This window comes from Oncorhynchus clarkii, chromosome 3, assembly GCF_045791955.1.
Source record: "Oncorhynchus clarkii lewisi isolate Uvic-CL-2024 chromosome 3, UVic_Ocla_1.0, whole genome shotgun sequence".
NCBI classification, from domain to species: domain Eukaryota; kingdom Metazoa; phylum Chordata; class Actinopteri; order Salmoniformes; family Salmonidae; genus Oncorhynchus; species Oncorhynchus clarkii.
In genome coordinates, this window is record NC_092149.1 from 59912513 (window position 1) to 59932610 (window position 20098).

At 44.7% G+C, this 20098-nt stretch overlaps 1 protein-coding gene across 1 annotated transcript in view; it reads left to right on the forward strand.

Annotated features, from left to right (window-relative positions):
• Positions 1-11630: 11630 nt before the first annotated feature.
• The window catches only part of LOC139400170 (Krueppel-like factor 7), a 67314-nt gene continuing 58846 nt past the window's right edge, over positions 11631-20098 (forward strand). The window contains exon 1 of the mRNA XM_071145186.1: positions 11631-12158. Coding sequence (XP_071001287.1) covers positions 12057-12158 — 102 coding nt within the window. The 5' untranslated portion in view covers positions 11631-12056. The remainder of the gene's footprint in view (positions 12159-20098) is intronic.

Sequence of the window (20098 nt, forward strand, 5' to 3'; positions counted from 1 at the left end):
TAGTCTAGCTGTGTTGATGCTGTCAGTAACCTGCACCTAGTCTAGCTGTGTTGATGCTGTTAGTAACCTGCACCTAGTCTAGCTGTGTTGATGCTGTTAGTAACCTGCACCTAGTCTAGCTGTGTTGATGCTGTTAGTAACCTGCACCTAGTCTAGCTGTGTTGATGCTGTTAGTAACCTGCACCTAGTCTAGCTGTGTTGATGCTGTCAGTAACCTGCACCTAGCCTAGCTGTGTTGATGCTGTTAGTAACCGCCCCTAGTCTAGCTGTGTTGATGCTGTCAGTAACCTGCACCTAGTCTAGCTGTGTTGATGCTGTTAGTAACCTGCCCATAGTCTAGCTGTGTTGATGCTGTTAGTAACCTGCACCTAGTCTAGCTGTGTTGATGCTGTTAGTAACCTGCCCCTAGTCTAGCTGTGTTGATGCTGTTAGTAACCTGCACCTAGTCTAGCTGTGTTGATGCTGTCAGTAACCTTCCCCTAGTCTAACTGTGTTGATGCTGTTAGTAACCTGCCCCTAGTCTAGCTGTGTTGATGCTGTTAGTAACCTGCCCCCTGTGGGCTTCTATGTACCACATCCTTTAAAAAAAGCTGAGCACAGCCAAAGCCTACCCCAGTCTCAGCCTCAGCTGATTCCAGTATGGCAGGCAGCTTAAAGGAAATGCCCCATCTTTCCTCTTTCTGAGGATGGCTCCCAGCGGTAGGGGACATGCCAGACTTCACCCCTGCTGCTGCTAAACCTTTCTCCTCGACCACATCTCTCTCCTTTTCCTCTCCACTCTCTCTCTGTCCTCTCCTCTCTCTCTCCTTTCATCCTCTCTTCCCCCTCTTCCCCTATCCCCCCTGCCCTTCTCATCCGTACCTCTCCCCGCAGCTCAGACTGCTTCTCCACCTCTGCAGCCCCCGCTAAACTACGCTGCTACTCCTCCTAATGGGAGACAAGCCTGTTAGAGCAACACACCAAGCTTTACCACCCCCACCAGGGACTGAACTCTCTCTCTCTCTCTTCCTCCTTCTCTCCCCAATGTTCTCTCTTTCTCTCTCCTCTATCTTTCTCCTCTCTCTATTCTGCCTGTCTCTCTTTCTTCTTGCTCTCTCCCTATCTCTCGCTCTCTCGAAGCGCTGCCTAGCTGCACCACAAATCCTCTATCCCTAATTTCCACCACCCTCCATCACTACCCTCTCTCCCTCGCCTCTCTCCCACCCCCCATAGCAACAACCCCTGAAGAACTCATTTAGTCAGTGACGCAGTGCTTTTCTCCCAGCATGAGCAGCGTGTCCAATTATGAATTCATCTATTTGCGATTTATTTTATGTCAAACATGCGAGCCACCTCTGAAATGTAATGGCGTACAACAGTATAGCGTGGTGAGCTTCTCGCCGGGTGATTTAACAGGGGGAGAACTATTATGGGATTGGGCCGGTCTTCTAATGAGGGATGGATAGGCATTGGTGGGTGAGTTATCTATGTCCCAGGAAAAATAGGGGGAAAAACATACACAATCACACACACACACACACACACACACACACACATACTTATTTGGCGAACTAACCATGGAAAATTGTTCCACATTTCCTGCCTGATGCGATTTCATTTCAATGCAGAAACCCAAGCGTAGCGTATGTAACCCTAGCTAATAAGGCGCTTGGTTAATGTAATGTATAATCTTTTAAATTAATATGTCTGACACAATTGGCTGGTAATTAATTCCAGTGAGTACAAGCAAATGAGAAGATTTATTCCAAACTGTCAATCACTGCCCGTTAAATGTGCAAACTGGTGGGATTACCCCTATGCGACGATAATTATTATTATATGGTTATGTCAAATATATGGCTACCTTGGTCATATATAGCATGTATATACCGTATAAACACCCATTACCTGGGCTGTAAAAGGGGCTGCTTGCTGACAAGGGCTGATTATGAAAAGGAAGGTCAATCTAATGGATGAGTAGTCCAGCCATAGCCTTTCTCTTTATGACTTCATAACGAAGGTGTCTCAACGGTGTCGTCAACCAACCAGCAAGCCTCTTTCTGTCTCTCAGTGTGTCCCCACTAGCTATAACGCAATGCCTAAGTATGTCCCCCTTCTCTCTCTCTCTCGCCCTCCTTCCTTCACTCCCTGTCTCTCTATCTTTCTCTCTACCTCCCTCTCTCTGCCAGTCTGTGCTGTGGTAGTAGCCTGGCGTCCGATCCTCCGTGTGCCAGCCCAGCCAGACGAGGGGGGCAGGAGTCAAGGTTGGAGGGACAGAGGGAGAGAGAGAAGGGAGAGAGGGAGAGGAGAGGAGGGAGAGAGGGAGGGAGGGAGGGAGGGAGAGGGGGAGAGAGGGAAGGAGAGGGGGGAATGAAAAGGAGGGTAGGGGGTGAGCCAGGCGGGCCACAGGGGGGCTGTGGTAGAGGCTTTGATCAGAGGGCAGATGTAAGTGGGAGTGACAGTCCACCAGCACACAGCTTAGCTCTGGCCCAGGCTCAAACAACAGCCTGCTGCAGGCAGGGGACACCACTGCAGGGTGTGTGTCACAGAGACCAGCACACTGTGACTGACCTGGCTGCCCACACACACACGTACATGCAGTCACAGAAAGACACATATACACACAACAATGTGTCCGTACAAATACACATGCATGAATGCACACATATAAACACACATAAACACACACACAAGCCCACTCAGGCACACATGCACATACTGAACATACATACAAATGCATATGTGCACACCCACACACAAGTTTCAAGTTGTATTAGTCGTATGTACGGGATATACATCAGAGGAGGCTGGTGGGAGGAGCTATAGGAAGACATGCTCATTGTAATGGCTGGAATGGAATCAATTGAATGGTACCAAACACATGGAAACAACCTGCTTGCCTCCATTCCATTGATTCCATTCTGGTCATTATAATGAGCCCATCCTCCTATGGCTTCTCCCACTAGCCTCCTCTGACACGCATGGTATACATCGTCCAACAAAATGCTTACATGCAGGTTCCTTCTCAACAACAACAATAAGAAATCATAAAAATGACGAATACGAACATTAAATGGCAGTAGAATAGAATAAACATTTTAGCATAAGTATAATACAGGAAGGCACAATTTCAAGTCCAATATTTACATTTGTATTGGGGAAGGGGGAGGGGGGGGAGTGCAAGTGTATAACTTGAGCAGTATAATAAGAGTCTGGTAGCAGCAGATGTGATGTGTGCTAAAAGTGCAGAGAATCAGAGCAGATGGTCAGATGAGTTCAAGTGTTCAGCAGTCTGATGGCTTGCAGATAGAAACGGTCTCTGAGCCTGTTGGTATCAAACTGGGGTGTGTGGGGTCCTTGATGATGCAGTGGACCTTCCTCAGGCACCGCTTCAAGTAGATGTCCTGGGTGGGTGTAATCACGGTCCCAGTGATGTACTGGGCCGTCTTCACCACCAGCTGGAGGGCTTTGCGGACGTGGGCCGAGCAATACCCGTACCAGGCCATGATGCAACCAGTCAGGACGTTCTAGATGGGGCAGCGGTAGTATTTGGAGAGGACCAAGAGTGGCATGCCGAAATTCTTCAGCCGCCTTAGAAAGTAGAGATGATGTTACGCCATCTTGACAAGAGCGCTGGTATCGTTGGTCCACGAAAAGTCCTCGGTGATGTGGACGCAGAGGAACTTAAAACTTGTGACTCTCTCTACTACAGTCCCATTGATGTGGATCGGAGCATGTTCCCTCCTCTGCTTCCTGAAGTCAGCAATCAAGTAATTTGTTTTGCTGACGTTGAGGGAGAGGTGGTTGTCAAGACACGTCCACATGCTCACCTACACATTCATAAACTTCATACAATGTATTGCATACGCCTGTAGAAAATGCATTACGTGTGGAATTCCTCACATCACCAACAAAGAAACTGGCAATCTTTTTTTTTATCTATCTCTGTTGAAGAATAGTACACACACACACACAAAAAGCATGGATACCCATCACATGCTTTCTGGTAAATTGGAGTGCACACTTTTTTAGACAAATTAAGGCAGTCTCATTTCTCTTGGACACTTGCCATCCATTTTAATACTATGTAAATACCACCGGTAACTGTTACTATTATTATTCGTTTTCAGCCAAGGGGCTTTGCTTTCACTACAGATGTAGGATCTTAGTTTGATCACTCTTTTGTTGCTGAGAATTTTCCTGCACAGAAGGAAATGCAAACTTGTAGTGTATTTGAGTTTTAAAAAGACTTCTAAAGTTTGTAATTTCCTTTTTTTAAATTCTGACTTGATTTGCCCTAACAAGAAATGTATCAACCCCTACAACAATGTCCATTCATTATAATTCACATAATAATTCACATTTCCTGTTGCTGCAATATGATTTCTCCTGCTGTAGCAAACAGCTCAAATTAATATCCTATATCTGTATTTGCTTGGCTGGTGCCTCTTTGACACAAGCTCATACATTTGTCTTTATTAAAATCAGAATGCACAATTAGCTTTAGAATATGCTTAACCTCCTATACCTCCCGTAGCACTAGGATATATTGTTTCCCTTCCTTCCATTATTAATAATATGGGTTGCAGAGGGGGTTGAGGAGAGCAATATCACTGTTACATATTAAGGAGCTACTGCGGCTTTGGGGGATGTGCTGCACTTTATTTGGTGATGGTGAGTGTGTGTGTGCAAGGTTAAGAGTTGTAGGTTGTGTGTGTGTGTGTGTGTGTGTGTGTGTGTGTGTGTGTGTGTGTGTGTGTGTGTGTGTGTGTGTGTGTGTGTGTCTGTGTGTGTGTGTGTGTGTATGTGTGTGTATGCGTGTGTATGCGTGTGTGTGTATGTGCTCCAATTTCGAAGCTCTCCGGCTGGTGCAACTGGATCTGGGAACAGAGTGATAAAAGGGTGTTCGAAATTTGACGCAGTTAGGACCGGCTTTGAAGAAGCCTGTACCCCTTCCGCCCCCCTCACCCAGTCTTCTTCTGTACCCATTTAACACAGCAAGGGGTCGTCATGATTGGGTCCTTTCCTTATATTGCCTGTGGTAGCCGAGGGTCTCAGAGTGGAGGAGACATGAAGGGGGGGGGGCAGAGGAGGAGGGGAACAGAGGGGGAGGGAGGGGGGCAAAGGGGGAGGTCTTCCGAGACGCCACAAGCACCACCCACGGCCCTCTTTTTAAATATTTACACTCGGCTCAGCCATGTGGAGATAAGGCAAGGGAAGGCCAGGGGAAGCCTGGACAGAGCCGTTCTGTGCTACTTTATCTTGGTTTGGGATTTTGGGTTTGTGCTACTGCGTGTGTGCATGAGTGTGTTAGCTTGGCTTTCCTTGTGCCCTACTGAGCTTATCTAGATCCGCACACGATCACACGAGAGGAGATGGAACACAGCAGAGGAGGAGAGAACAAGTGCAAGCCAGAGAGAGAAAAACGGAAGCAAAAGCAAGCGAGAAAGAGAGGGGAGGGAAAGAGAGAGTCCAGGGATGTGTCAAATGGATTGATGTTTGCAGGGCACTGCGTCGGTGAATGGCCAGTTGGCTCAGCCTCCTCCTCCTACTTGTAATGCCATGTAGAGAGGGAGAGGGGTAGGGAGGGAGGGAGGGAGAAAGAAAGAGAGTGAGGGGAGGGCTGTTCTCCAGCCTCCCACAGCAGGATAATAAGATTACAGCTCTGTGTGCCAGAGGAGAGGAGAGGAGGAGGACAAGAGAGGAGAGAAAGACCAATTTGAAACAGGCTTACTAGAGAAGGGAGTCGGTCCCATGTGCTTCCCCATAGACGGCTAGGCAAGGTTTTATATATGGGATAGGATAACCTGTGTCTTGTCTCTTATCCTGTTTGCTGTGTTTTTAGCGGAGACAAGGCTAACACGGAATTACCCAACAGATCCACTTTATAGTGTGAAATCTCCTCTCTCGTTCTCCCTCTCTCTCTCTCTTTCTCTCTCTCTCCCTCTTTCTATCTGTGGGATGTATGATTTAAAGGAAATGCTAGTATTAAATGCATGGGGAAGGCCGGGGAATAACGCGGTTTCTCCAGCACCCAGAGAGCGAGAGAGATAGAGAGAGAGAGAGAGAGAGAGAGAGAGAGAGAGACATCGAAGAGAGCGAGAGAGAGACAGTGAAGAGAGAGAGAGAGAGAGAGAGAGAGAGAGAAGAGAGAGAGAGAGAGAGAGAGAGAGCAGATAAAGAGAGAGAGAGTGAGAGAGAGTGAGAGAGAGTGGAGTAACGCGAGGAGCTGGTGATACAGTAAAAGAGAGCCTCTCTCTACTTTTAATCATGATTGAATTCATGAGAACCACACTATCGCTGGTTCCTGACTCTTTCATACAGTGGAAGATGCCAGATGAAAGAGGGGAGATAAATGTATTCCCTTTATCATTCAAAGTATCATTCCTCGCGCTAAATTAATAATTCTGTTCTTTTGAGGTCTCCCAACCCAAAACCCTTTAGCTCAAAGGCCTGTTACACTTTATTGGGGAGAGAGAGTAAAAGTGTATAATAAAATAGATGGTGGTATAGTGATTGGTAGGGAAGTGATCCCTCTCTCCATCTCTGTCTCTTTCTTCCTCTCCCTCCTTGTCCAGTTAAAGGTGTCCTGTCATCCAAATGCTTCTGGAGGTCAGGGTCATTCCTCACTCCGAAGTTGCGAATGACCGGAAGGGTGCCAAAGAGAGAGGAATAAAGGGAGAGATAGAAAGAGAAATAGGAAGCAAACGAGAGGGATTGAGGGAGATATGGGGGAAAAGGTTAAAGGGAAAAATGGAAAAACGGAAAGAGGGAGCGAGGGAGCGCATCTCAGCATATCAGGCAGAGGGGAAGTCTAATGCGAGTGGACGTTTTCATCTCTGCAGTGGCACTCCAGTCCAACTTAATTGGGACAATTCCCACTTGTGATATAATTTCCTTCTTACCTCAGCTTGACTCTTATGATCTCATGCTTCTACCTCATCCCCATCCCCCTCTCCTCTTTTCCACTCTTCCCCTCTTCTCTCCTCTCTTCCCCTACAGTAGACACACTGCTGTGTCGGCAGCCGGGTCACAGCTAGCGAACTGAGATGCACTCTAAAGGAAGAAAAACAGAGGATCTGCTCACTTCACTTCATATTACAGCACAAATCTGCCATTGACTTCAATACATGATTTATACACTGAGTCCACATACGTATTTCAAGATTCTATTCTGTGCCTACAGATAAAAATAAGGACCTGCCACACTGACTGAACATAAGGTGGAATCTCTAAATAGAAGTCAGCCCAGAGAGAATAGATACTGCAGTGCTGATGTTGTCTTATGAATACTGTAAGCTATGGGGTTTGTTATCCATTCATATCAATGCCATTATTGATGCTTGCTGGCCTTGTGGTGGATGCAACCAGATTGTGGAGATGCATCTGGCCTGTTACAGTATATAATCATCAGCAGCGATACTCAGCAGATGTTGATATCTGTGTCAACATTCCCAGTAGTGACTACATTGAGGTGCATGTGCCTATGAGTCACAGAGAGAGTGACATATGATGAGGGTGTTATTGGGAAGACAGTCCCTTGGTCTTGGTAGGTAGCACACGTCTAGGGACAGAGCTAGTCTTTAGAGAAATGAGCATACTCACACTCCTCCCGCTCCCTAGTGTCAAGCTGTGTGTTTGTACACGGCTGTGTGTGTGCCGTGCGTACATGCAGTGTGTGTGTGTGTGTGTGTGTGTGTGTGTGTGTGTGTGTGTGTGTGTGTGTGTGTGTGTGTGTGTGTGTGTGTGTGTGTGTGTGTGTGTGTGTGTGTGTGTGTGTGTGTGTGTGTGTGTGTGTGTGTGTGTGTGTGTGTGTGTGTGTGTGTGTGTACAGGGCTGGCCCTACCAGTCTCTCCCTGGTTTATATTGCCTCACCAGGGGACATGGACCACGGGGGAGGGTACGTAGAGATGGAGAGATGGAAGGATGGAGTTGGGAGGAAGCCCCATGTGTTTAACCCACGGGTCAGTTACCATGACTATCCATGCACAGCCAAGTCCACATGATGTCAACCACAACCACAGCAGCTTACGCAGCCAATTACAACTAATGGAGCACTGGATTATCTTCTCCACTGAAAGAGATGGAGTTGTCATCTTTGTCTGCACCTGCCTGTGTCTTTGTGACCCGACTTCAACAATTAACCAGATATTCCTCCCATAAAGGCTTTGGAAGCGTTACTTTTTCCCTTGGCCCAGAGGTTTTTCTTAATAACATCACCTGGCCAGGATAGTCATAGGCTACAACTAAGAAAAACTAAGAAGTTTTATGCAGGATAAAATCCTAGCACTATTGACCACTATTGTCTATCTTATTGTGTGCAGAGTTACTACTACAGAGCTAGTATATCTGCTGTGGATGTGTGGCTGCTGCAGTGCTGCTCTGGGCCTAGGAGGCAGGCTGGCAGTGCTTCAGGTATCTGTGTGTCTGTGTGTACAGCAGTTTGCTGCTCTGGGTTGTGTTGGGCCTGGGAGGCTGTGAGGCTCAGGCTGGCTGAGAAGCAGCTGTTCCAGACATGGTGGGCAGAGGTTACCAGCAGGGGGAGGAGCGTACCCACCATCAAGGGTAAGAGGGTCCAGCTGTGGTCCACAGCCTGGCTGATACTCACACACACCACACACACACACTAACACACACCTGGACTTAACACCCCCCCCCCCCCCCCCCTCCCCATCCCTGCCCTCTGGCCATTCCCAGTGAGAAGCGTTGCTACGTGGGTACGTACACGCCACAGCCTGCAGCAGCTACATCTGACCCCCCTCAAGCGGGTGTAGCAGCGAGAATAAAATTGAACGGCCCGGAGCGACCAGGCGCCCAGCTGCAAACAGCTGGTATCATCTCCTGTGTGTTTCAGTCGCAGTCAAAGACCAGGAGGGCTCATTCACCACACACACACAAACACATACACTCATACTCGTATGCGCACGCTCACACACAAACTCGCAAACATACACAGTACACACACACATATTCTCATTCCTTATCCCTTATCCCACCCCCCACCCACCTCTCCAGCCCTCAGTCATCCTCCTCCCTTTGCTCTAGCTAATTCCCTCTGGCAGAGAGACCTGTAAAAATCAATAGGGAAAATGTCCTGAAACAGCCAATCTAGCAACCATCTGCCCCCGTACTCCACAGAGATCAAGCTCCCAGTCCCCGGGGAGAGGAGAGGGAGCAGGAGAAAGCACAACACATGGTACAAACTCAATTACTCACTAACACTAAAATACTCTATAAATTACTACTGTAAAGGTAGACACTAAATGCAGGTTGGAAACATATTGGCTATTTATTTCCTATTCACTATTATATTGTTATTACATTGTAACTACATAGTAATTACATCATGTTCGTTACCAAAGGCCTCCAAATAAAGAGCATAACCAAGTATTGCGATCTCATTGTGACAGAACTAAATAACAACATAGCCTATTCACAACCACAAGTCCCGGAGAGAAAAGATGGAGCAACATACTAACTTCTAGAGCATTGCTTAATATCCTCAGTGCAACACATGTATGCTTCATCACATGTAACCACTGGGTGTGCAACTTCATAATGTGTCACAATACATAATGGTTATTGCATGGAAACTTGTCCTATGCCTACTGAAATAGTAATTCAATCCCGCTGTCTTGGCTTGCTGTGCCGACTGGGTCGTCCCCTCCACTGTATCCTCTCTTACCATATTGATGGCTTTGGCCTACATTGTAAATGGTTACTAAGCGGATGCTGTCTGATTATCAATATAATGATGGATCCGGATGCTGTAAACACATACTGCAGGCTGCACAGCAGTAGGTTTAATCCTAAATAGCACCCTATTCCCCTTACAGTGCACTACTTTTGACCAGAGGCTCTGGTCGACAGTAGTACACTTGAGAATAGGGCGCCATTCGGGACACAGCCACAGCCAGGCCATGTCATGGCACAATATGTGTCACAATAACTGTCATGATTACTATTATATACAATGGTGAATCTGATTACATGGTTTGTATACGTGTTTGCAGGATGAATTGGCTAGTTTGTCAGAATATTCCTGTCTGATTACAGTCAGAGGTGGACTGTAGCCTAACAATGGCCTCGATGCACATTGTTTATAGTGTATATGAGTGGCCTACATAGGCATGCAGGAGTACATATCATGGATACAGATATGCTGTGAAAGGTTCACAGTGAAAGGAGAAAAGCGGTGAGCCATACATTCATTGCAAACCTGTATGTTTCAAAATGCCACTGCATTTGGACCTAAGACTGCCTATGTAGCTTACTAACCTAGGAGAGACTTAATGTTTCTTAGGTTATTTACATTAGGTAGCCTATTAAACCTTTGTATTTACATTATACACATAGGCACCGTGTTATTACAGTCCAGGGAAGCATTGTTACATATAACAGGTATAGTACTTACAACTATGACACTTGTTTGTGGTTTGTGTATTCACATTTCAATGTCTATGCATTAGCTATGTTAACACATGGAAATTAATTGTGATTAAATTTCTCCTTACCCTTTGGTATTACTTAGACTGCTCATTTTATTTTCAAATCCTTGTATGTATACCAAACATTTGCATAACTGTTGTAAAAATGTAAAGCAGCCAAAGTTGATTGCTCACTTTCCCCTGAAATGTTATGTTTCTTTAAAACTATCAGCCTCTCTCTTTTCACCTGGCTATGTGGACAATATGAGGACAAAATATCCCTGTCAGGTTAAAATAATGTCTGATTCATTAGTTATGTTCTACCAGACAGTAAATGTGATACATGCTGTTATCATTATATTGTACGGGTTATATAATTGCACATGAATGTAATGTTTTTATTTGTTATCTTTATTAGGCTAGAGTTGATGCACGCCTTAATATGGACAAATTATACATTTACAGCCCCAATCAACAGTTAACACTTTTGATATTCATAGTGAAAGTATTCACAATCCACATGACCAAGAAGTACTGTATAATAATAAAAACGTTTACGATTAGTTTTGATAAGGTTTCGTGTGTATTTTAAGGGGCAGAAAAACGTGTAGGCTATTGGACTTATATTAGTTTCTCCTTCAAGCTACAGACAAATAGTCCACACGCTGAGTTCAACATTACACAGCGGGTTTCTAGTAAAAGCCTGCAACCTCAAACAACAAGAGAAGTCGCCTAGGAGCGATGTCGTGTTGGGAAAGGTGTTACATCACAACCTCACAGTCCCTGTTGGTCTTCTGTCCGAACGCTTCTTTCACTAAAACCGTCTTTTAAGATTAACGTTTCGACAAAAATATAAATCATTAGGCTACACTGAAAACATGCTTTAGGAGTATTAAATGTGTTTAAAATTAGGTATTTTGACGTCTGAAAGGTTCGCATGTGCTTCCTCTTCGGCCACGGACTTCAACTGAGTGAAGGAAAAATGCTGCTGCATTTATATAGACATCTAAAAATAGCTCACCTTTCACTGCCATGTTTGGCCAGACTGACAGCTACACAGAGCCAATACCGGCTCGCCATATGTTCTAACTCCTCCTTTTTACCTATTTTAGCGCCGCCTTAATTGGACGCCAGTGAGGTCCGTCAACCCTATTTACCTTACATGGTCACGCACGGAATTGATTGACAACAAACCACTCCCCCCTTCGAGTCCCTTGGCTCGATCCGCTCACTAGACAGCTAGCCCGAGCTAGTCGCCTGCTGAAGCCACGGCAGCCAGGGGAAAAGCAACCTGGAATTTATAGAGCGAAGATTGCAATCTGGTAATGCGGAAATAGATGGACGTTTCAAGTCACCGAGTTGGCATCCCACTCCTGGACTGAAGACCTGATAGTTAGCACCAGAGAAAAAGGATTGCAATTCAGTGACACAGTATTCAACTATTATTTTTATATTTCTTTATAGTGGTTATTGTGCGTATTATTTGGTTCCAGTGGCATATAGAGCTATACTTTCTGGTGCACGGACAGACGCACGAGGAGTATCTGAATAACATTTTTTTTGTTAACCCCTTAGACCTACCATACACAAGTAGGGTTCTTTTTTTTCTCCAGTGGATCAAAGTAAATTGTTTTCAAATCGCGCATCAACATGGACGTGTTGGCGAATTACAGTATTTTTCAGGAACTCCAACTCGTGCATGATACTGGCTATTTCTCTGCGATGCCTTCGCTGGAGGAGAACTGGCAGCAGGTGACTTACTGCTTTTCCTTCACTGTATAACTGTCTTTACTTTTACTGTGGTAGCTTAGAATTTGTAAATCGTCACTTGTACGCTGTGGTTACGCTCCGGAGATAGAGAGCTGTCGAGTTGCGGCGCTTACATGCCAGCCCAGCGCATGCTGCCTGTCACGAAAACAATCTCAACTTGATCACATCCGCAGGCAATATGGTGTAGAGAAGACTGATATGGACGCCGCTGTGTCCATCATTCCACTAACGTACGCTATTTTCCAAACCCATAATATACTATCTACTTTGTCTGGCTGTGCTCTGTTATTCTGACGGATCTTGATTTCATCTCGCTTGCCGATTGTGATAGTGTTATTCTGCATTGAATGACAAGCAATGGCTTGTTGCAGACAAGTCTGCATTCTTCTTGTTATTTACATAGTAATACTGCTATAATTTAGTTTTAAGCACAATACACTGTTTTAATAACATTGTGATGATGTTTCTAATTGCCGTCGTTTTTAGTGTAGGCTATCGATTAGAGCATGCAGTGCGCGGATCGGTTCGGCCGTCTGTCAGTCGTTATATTTGTTTTATTCATAAATAATGGAAACCAACCTGAGATAGAGAGAGAGAGCTCGTGGCACACACACACTAATTACACATCTGTCAGATGCGATTTGGGAAAGCGCAGGGCAATTTGGGCATCGAAGATGAACACTTGACTAATAACAAGAGACGTGTTCTTAAATAATGCATCCGCATCTGTCAGATTACTTGGTGTTTTCAGCCGGTTGGTACGAGAACCGACTCCCTATAGTGATCCATAATATATTATCACCACGGAGCCGCGAGAATATGTGGGTGAGGAAGATTAACAGCTAGGCTGCGTGGGGGAAATTGTGTGTGCGTGTGTGCGTGCGTGTAATAGTAGCCTAAACGGAAAGCACGGGGCTTTTGGTTTGGAACAAAACTATACATCCAATCTCACCAATGTGCCGGGTGAAGCCTGTGATGTTGCTGGATAGACGTAAAAGGAGATCCACCTGTATTTGTCTCTGTGGCGTTGTGACATGTCGCGCTCAACATAGGCTAACCACTCGTTTATTAGAATGAAGTCAACCGAAGGGCTGGCACTGGCACAGTGAGCACACAGGGCATGCACATGGCCAAGCAGTCATCCGTGTCAACGCTACTGCCAGTCACCAAATATATTTGTGTGACTTAGGCTACTGACACTGATTCACGAATTGATACTATTCCATTTTGTATAATGATGCTATCAGGTTATAGGAAAGGGGTGGTTGTAATATAGTAATAGGTGTGTCATTTGATAGAATTAGATTATTTTAAAGATTGAAACTAGTGTGCTTTTGAGTGCTCAGCCAGTGTTACTTATTCGGTGCGCGTGGTGAGATGAGCGCTTATGAGTCTGCACTAGAGGTCCACGCTGCTGTGCGCACGACTGCACTTACCGGCTGGGCTCGAGCTGACTGGTTGTCTCCCCCAACTCATTGCCATTCCATGTGCTCAACTGCAGGAATAGATCGGCTGGTTATTAATCGCTGGTGTGTGAGTGTGAAAAGGATCCAGCATAACCCCTGAGCCCCCCTCACACAGCCTCTCTCTCTCTCTCTCTCTCTCTCTCTCTCTCTCTCTCTCTCTCTTTCTCTCTCTCTCTCTTTCTCTCTCTCTCCCTTTCTTTCTCTCTCTCTCTTTCTCTCTCTCCCTCTCTCTCTCTCGCTCTCTCCCTCGCACACACACACGGTTGGCTGGCATGTGCTAATGGAAAGCTGTGGTCTGGCAGGGCCCATCCTGCCACTTTCAGCAGTAATTGGCTGCTTGCTGTCAGACAGACAGAGGGGTCTGCTCCATCTATCTTTCCTGGCTGTCTCTCAATCATTCCCTCTCTTTGTTGTCTTACATAACCTACTCACTTTTTGTGTCAATTAACAGCCTTGACAAACACAGGGCCCATTGCCTTTTTGTCACAATGCTGTTGCACATCATACAGTTGAAGTCGGAAGTTTACATACACCTTAGCCAAATACATTTCAACTCAGATTTTCACAATTCCTGACTTTAATCCTAGTAAAAATTCCCTGTTTTAGGTCAGTTAGGATCTTCACTTTATTTTAAGAATGTGAAATGTCAGAATAATAGTAGAGAAAATTATTTATTTCAGTTTTTATTTCTTTCATCACATTCCCAGTGGGTCAGAAGTTTACATACACTCAATTAGTATTTGGTAGTACTGCCTTTAAATTGTTTGACTTGGGTCAAACCTTTCGGGTAGCCTTCCACAAGCTTCTCACAATAAGTTGGGCGAATTTTGTCCGTTTCCTCCAGACAGAGCTGGTGTAACTGAGTCAGGTTTGTAAGGCCTCCTTGCTCGCACACGTTTTTTCAGTTCTGCCCACAAATTTTCTATAGGATTGAGGTCAGGGCTTTGTGATGGCCACTCCAATAGCTTGACTTTGTTGTCCTTAAGCCATTTTGCCACAACTTTGGAAGTATGCTTGGGGTCGTTGTCATTTTGGAAGACCCATTTGCGACCAAACCTTAACGTCCTGACTGATGTCTTGAGATGTTGCTTCAATATGTTGTTGCGTCAATATATCCACATCATTTTCCTCCCTCATAATACCATATACTTTTGTACCTGTTTCCTCCAGCATCTTCACAAGGTCCTTTGCTGTTGTTCTGGGATTGATTTGCACTTTTCGCACCAAAGTACGCGTCTCCTTCCTGAGCGGTATGACCGCTGCGTGGTCCCATAGTGTTTATACTTGCGTACTATTCTTTGTACTGATGAACGTTGTACTTTCAGGTGTTTGGAAATTGCTCCCAAGGATGAACCAGACTTGTGGAGGTCTACAATTGTTTTTAGAGGTCTTGGCTGATTTCTTTAGATTTTTCCATGATGTCAAGCAAAGAGGCACTGAGTTTGAAGGTAGGCCTTGAAATACTTCCATAGGTACACCTCCAATTGACTCAAATGATGTCAATTAGCCTATCAGAAGCTTCTAAAGCCATGACATAATTTCTGGATTTTCCAAGCTTTTTGAAGGCACAGTCAACTTTGTGTATGTACAGTGTGTATTTTGTGTACTTTGTGTATATACAGTGAATTATAAGTGAAATAATCTGTCTGTAAACAATTGTTGGAAAAATGACTTGTGTCATGCACAAAGTAGATGTCCTAACTGATCTGCCAAAACTATAGTTTGTTAACAAGACATTTGTGGAGTGGTTGAAAAATGTGTTTTAATGACTCCATCCTAAGTGTATGGAAACTGTATATGTCCATGTGGTAAAGTGTGTTTGTCATCTGTGTGTCATGTGTGTTTGCCTAGCTGGCTCTGACAGCATGGTGCCATGTTGTTAGTAATGGCTGCCAGGCCTGCCTCCTGATAGGTTTGTGAGCACCAGGGGTCTGTAGGAACAGTACAGGGAGCCCAGACACGTAGCCAGACACCTACTGTAGCCTTCTCCAAACCTAGCAGTGACCTGCTCCAAGTCTTTCTTCCATTACACTGCCGAACCATGCCCAAAGAGAGAGAGGAATACTCTGTAAAAAATATTGTGCTAGTTCTACATATTTCCAATATGATGTATTTTGACTTATAATATACAGTACTTCACTTTTAGTGTCTCACAAACACATTAAGTTCAGCATTAACAAATTAACTGTTATTGTTGATTAGATATACTTAATCTTCCTGATTAGTTACTGTCATTGATCCTGTTTTAGTGTTAAACATGTCTTTATGTATTTAATCTCTTGACATTATTATCCACTTAAGCAGGAATGGTTGAGTGCAGTGCTCGCTACACTAACACTAACTGGAGGTAAAGCTGCAAGAATTCTAGCTTGAAGTATTTGCCTTTGTCAGAGTGGCACATGTGATCTTACTCACGGTGAGAATGAGAATGGGTGGTCTCGTCATTGAAAGTCAATTTGAACAACGATTTTGATATGCGTTCATCATGATCCATTACACCTCATAGCATAACAAACTGTTTGATACTAATATAGAAATGTGCTTTTTATTCTTCAAACATGCATGCAACATTGTGTAAAAGTATTGTAAAAAAATAAATACAAAAAATTAACCACAATCCTCTGAAACTGAGCCACAGTGCAAGTTGTTGGAAGAATTTAAAATTCTTAAGTTGAAAGGAGATATTATGAAAAGTTAAACACAATTTTCTTTGTGGTTGTTCTTACACACAAATAGTTGTTTAGATTATGCATTTATCTTATGTTTAATTCATTGGGGGTTTGGTTGAACAAGTGAAGTAGAGTAAAAAAAACTCATTATATTTAAGTAAAGATGACAACACATGTTTTTAACTGTAAAAATAATTATATTTTTACAGTTATAAGTATAATTTACTAACCACCTGAATAATTTTTCAGAATGTAGAGTGAGAGGAGAAGAAAGAAAGGAATAGAAAAGAGAAAAATAGAGAGGATTACATATGTAGGATCTTAATTTGTCCAATTTGCTACAGCAGGAAAATAATCCTGCAACAACAGGAAATGTGAGTTAGTATATACTTTGTTTGTATGGGGTTGATACATTTTTCTTTCAAGTCCAACATTTTAAAGTGGAAACTACAAATGTTAGAAGCCTTTTAAACGTTGAATACACTGCAAGTTTGCATTTCTTGCTGTGCAGGAAAATTCTCAGCAACAAAAGAGTGATCAAATTAAGATCCTACATCTGTAGAGTAAGATGCATAGAGAGAGAGGAAAAGTAAATAAAGAGATGGTTGGGGGGGAAGGGTGGCTCTGACCCGGTCGACCGCTTTTCTGCTAGATGTGTTTACTCATTGTTGTCCAGAGGAAATGGAGCCACTAGGCCACCGCCAGCAGCCAGAGAGAGAGAGGCTGCTCCAAAATGGCACTATATTCCCTATAAAATGTATTACTTTTGACCAGACCCATAAGTAGTGCACTATGTAGGGAATATTGTGCCATTTGAAACAGAGCCAGAGAGAAAAAAACATCACTTGGAAGGACAAACCATAAAAGTCCTATTTGATGGAATGAGCGAGAGAGGAAAGGAGGGGGGAAGGCAAATGAGTGAGAGTTGATCAAATCCTTGTCCTGCCTGGGTGGACAGGTGGATAAAATAGTTTTTTCTAGTGTGACCGGCGTACTCTGCTCGACGCCGTTAAAACTGCCTAATATTTTTACTGGTGCAATAGGATGTCTTGATAGGATAGGATAACGTCTACTCTGTCTAGCGTGGCCCTAGATCTGCCAGGCAGGCAGGAGAAGGTAAACGACAGGCACCCTTCCCTCCCTCCCTTGCTCCTCCCGGAGACAAGATGGATGGCCGTTGCAGGCCCCCAGTGAGCAGAGCATGAATCAGGCCTTAATGGATGCGATATGGGTGAATTGAGTTTCAGTGCTCTTAGGCTGGGGCCAGGGCTGAGGCTGAAGATGGGGCTCCCTCTCTCCTCTCTCTCTTCTGAGTCCCTGTGGAGACAACACACTGCTGCTGGCTGGGTTGGCTGTCTCTCTCACCTGGATTGAACAAAGACACTATCTCTCACTGTCACCAGGAGACAGAGGTAAAAGAGAGAGGTGGCTGGAAAGAGAGGGGGCCGGAGAAAAAGAGGGGGGGAAGAGAGAGAGAGTGCGGCCCACTGTAATCATCGCTCTTCTGTTCGTCCTCTGTAGAAAGGGAGGGATTATTTAGTCAGTGACCCGTATGGGGGGTTAATTTAAAGAGCGTATGTTTGTGCACCAAGAGGGCCCCTGTTGTCTCCGTCTCCCTCCACTAACCAACCACGCACACACACACGCACACATTTTCGTCTTTGGCTGCAGAGTAGGTTGTGATGGGAGCACGTTGGAGAGCAGGTGGGTCTGCCTGGGGATTGAGACAGGAGGAGAAGTAAACAACACCATTAAAACCAGGTGAGACACCTCGTCCAATTAACCAGCCTCACCTGAGACACAGCGTGGAGACAGAGAGAGAGAGAATTAGAGAGAGAGGGAGACATGATGTCTGTTTGTGTTTGTCTGCCTGTTTGTCTGGCTAGCTGTCTGTCTGGCTGACTGGCTGGATGGCTGGCTGTGTCTATCCGTCTGGCTCTCAGTCTGTATGAGTGTCTGTCTGCTTGTCTGGCTGACTGGCTGGCTGTAAGTCTGGTTGTTTGTCAGTGTCTGTGTCTGTCTGTTTTTCTTTGCCACTCCGGCGGTATGTGTCCTCTCCTTCTCAGACAGCACCCATATATATTTGTGGGCTGCAGTGAAAATGGGTCACCCTGTGGCTCTCTCCCTCTCCCTCTCTCCGCCATGCCTTGCAGTCCCGTCTCTCACATTTTGGGCTGCAGCGTTCTTTTTTATCTCCTCCTTTTTGTTTTCAGAGCTTCTATTTCAGTACCTTCAGGAGTTTGAAGCATGCTATCTAATTGATTTGTTTTCACTGGGAGGTATTTTTAGATCACAGGCCGTGTGTGTTCGATTGAAATGCAAATACAGATATAGAATCTTACTTTGATCACCCTGTTGTTGCAGGAAATGTCCTTCACAGCAGGAATGCAAACTTGTAGCTAGTGTCTTCTACGTTTATAAAGACTTCTAAAGTTTTTAATTTCCACCTCAACATTTTAGACTTGATTTGCCCTAACTAAAAATGTATCAAGGCCTACAAAAATGTCCATTAATTATAATACCCACAATAATTCACATTTCCTGTTGCTGCAGGATTATTTTCCTGCTGTGAGAAACTGGTCAAAATAAGATCCTACATATGTAGCTAGTCCTGCACTGTGAGTAAAACCCTTTGAGCAATGGCAGAAATACAGGTTTGGCCTGAGAAATTGAGGGAAAAGATGAGTAAATTACCCAAAATAATCATAAATAACTCTTTATAATGATGTGAAAGTGTGGCTGGTCTTGGTATTGTAATCGCCCCAATTCCCTAATATTTGGAATCCTTAGTGGCTCAGCGGTCTAAGGCACTGCATCTTAGTGGTTGAGGTGTCACTACATACACTCTGGTTCAAGTCCAGGCTGTATCACAACCGGCTGTGGTTGGGAGTCCCATAAGGCGGTGCACAATTCGCCCAGATTTGGCTGGTGTAGGCAGTCATTGTAAATGCGAATTTGTTCTTAACGGACTTGCCCAGTTAAATAAAAAAAATATACACTACCTTTCAAAGGTTTGGGGTCACTTAGAAATGTCCTTGTTTTTGAAAGAAAATCACATTTTATGCCCATTAAAATAACATCAAATTGATCAGAAATACAGTGTAGACGTTGTTAATGTTGTAAATGACTATTGTAGCTGGAAACGGCAGATTTTTTTATGGAACATCTACATAGGTGTACAGAAGCCCATTATCAGCAACCATCACTCCTGTGTTCCAATGGCACATTGTGTTGGCTAATCCAAGTTGATCATTTTAAAAGAGCTGAAAACTGTTGTCCTGATTAAAGAAGCAATAAAACTGGCCTTCTTTAGACTAGTTGAATATCTGAAGCATCAGCATTTGTGGGTTCAATTACAGGCTCAAAAGGGCCAGAAACAAATAACTATTATCTTGAAACTCATGTCTATTCCTGTTCTGAGAAATGAAGGCTATTCCATGCGAGAAATTGCCAAGAAACTCCTCTGTTAACTCCACTGTTAATCACAGAGTGACCCTTAGACCCCTGTTTTCAAGCCTCACCGTAAACACAGTCCTCCATCCATCCTGTCTATACACCTTTCCCTTCATCTGTCCTCTGCCTTTCTACATTCTGCCTCCATCCCTATCCTTCCCACCCTACCTCTGCCCTCCCTCCATTCTGCCTGCCTTTTGCCCCCCCCCTCCCCTCCCCTCCCCTCACTCTCCATCTCCCTCTCTGCCCTCTCCCTCCACCCCTCTCCCTCCTCTCTGCCCTCTCTCTCCATCCCTCTTCCTCCATCCCCCTCCCTCGTCTCTGCCCGCCCTCC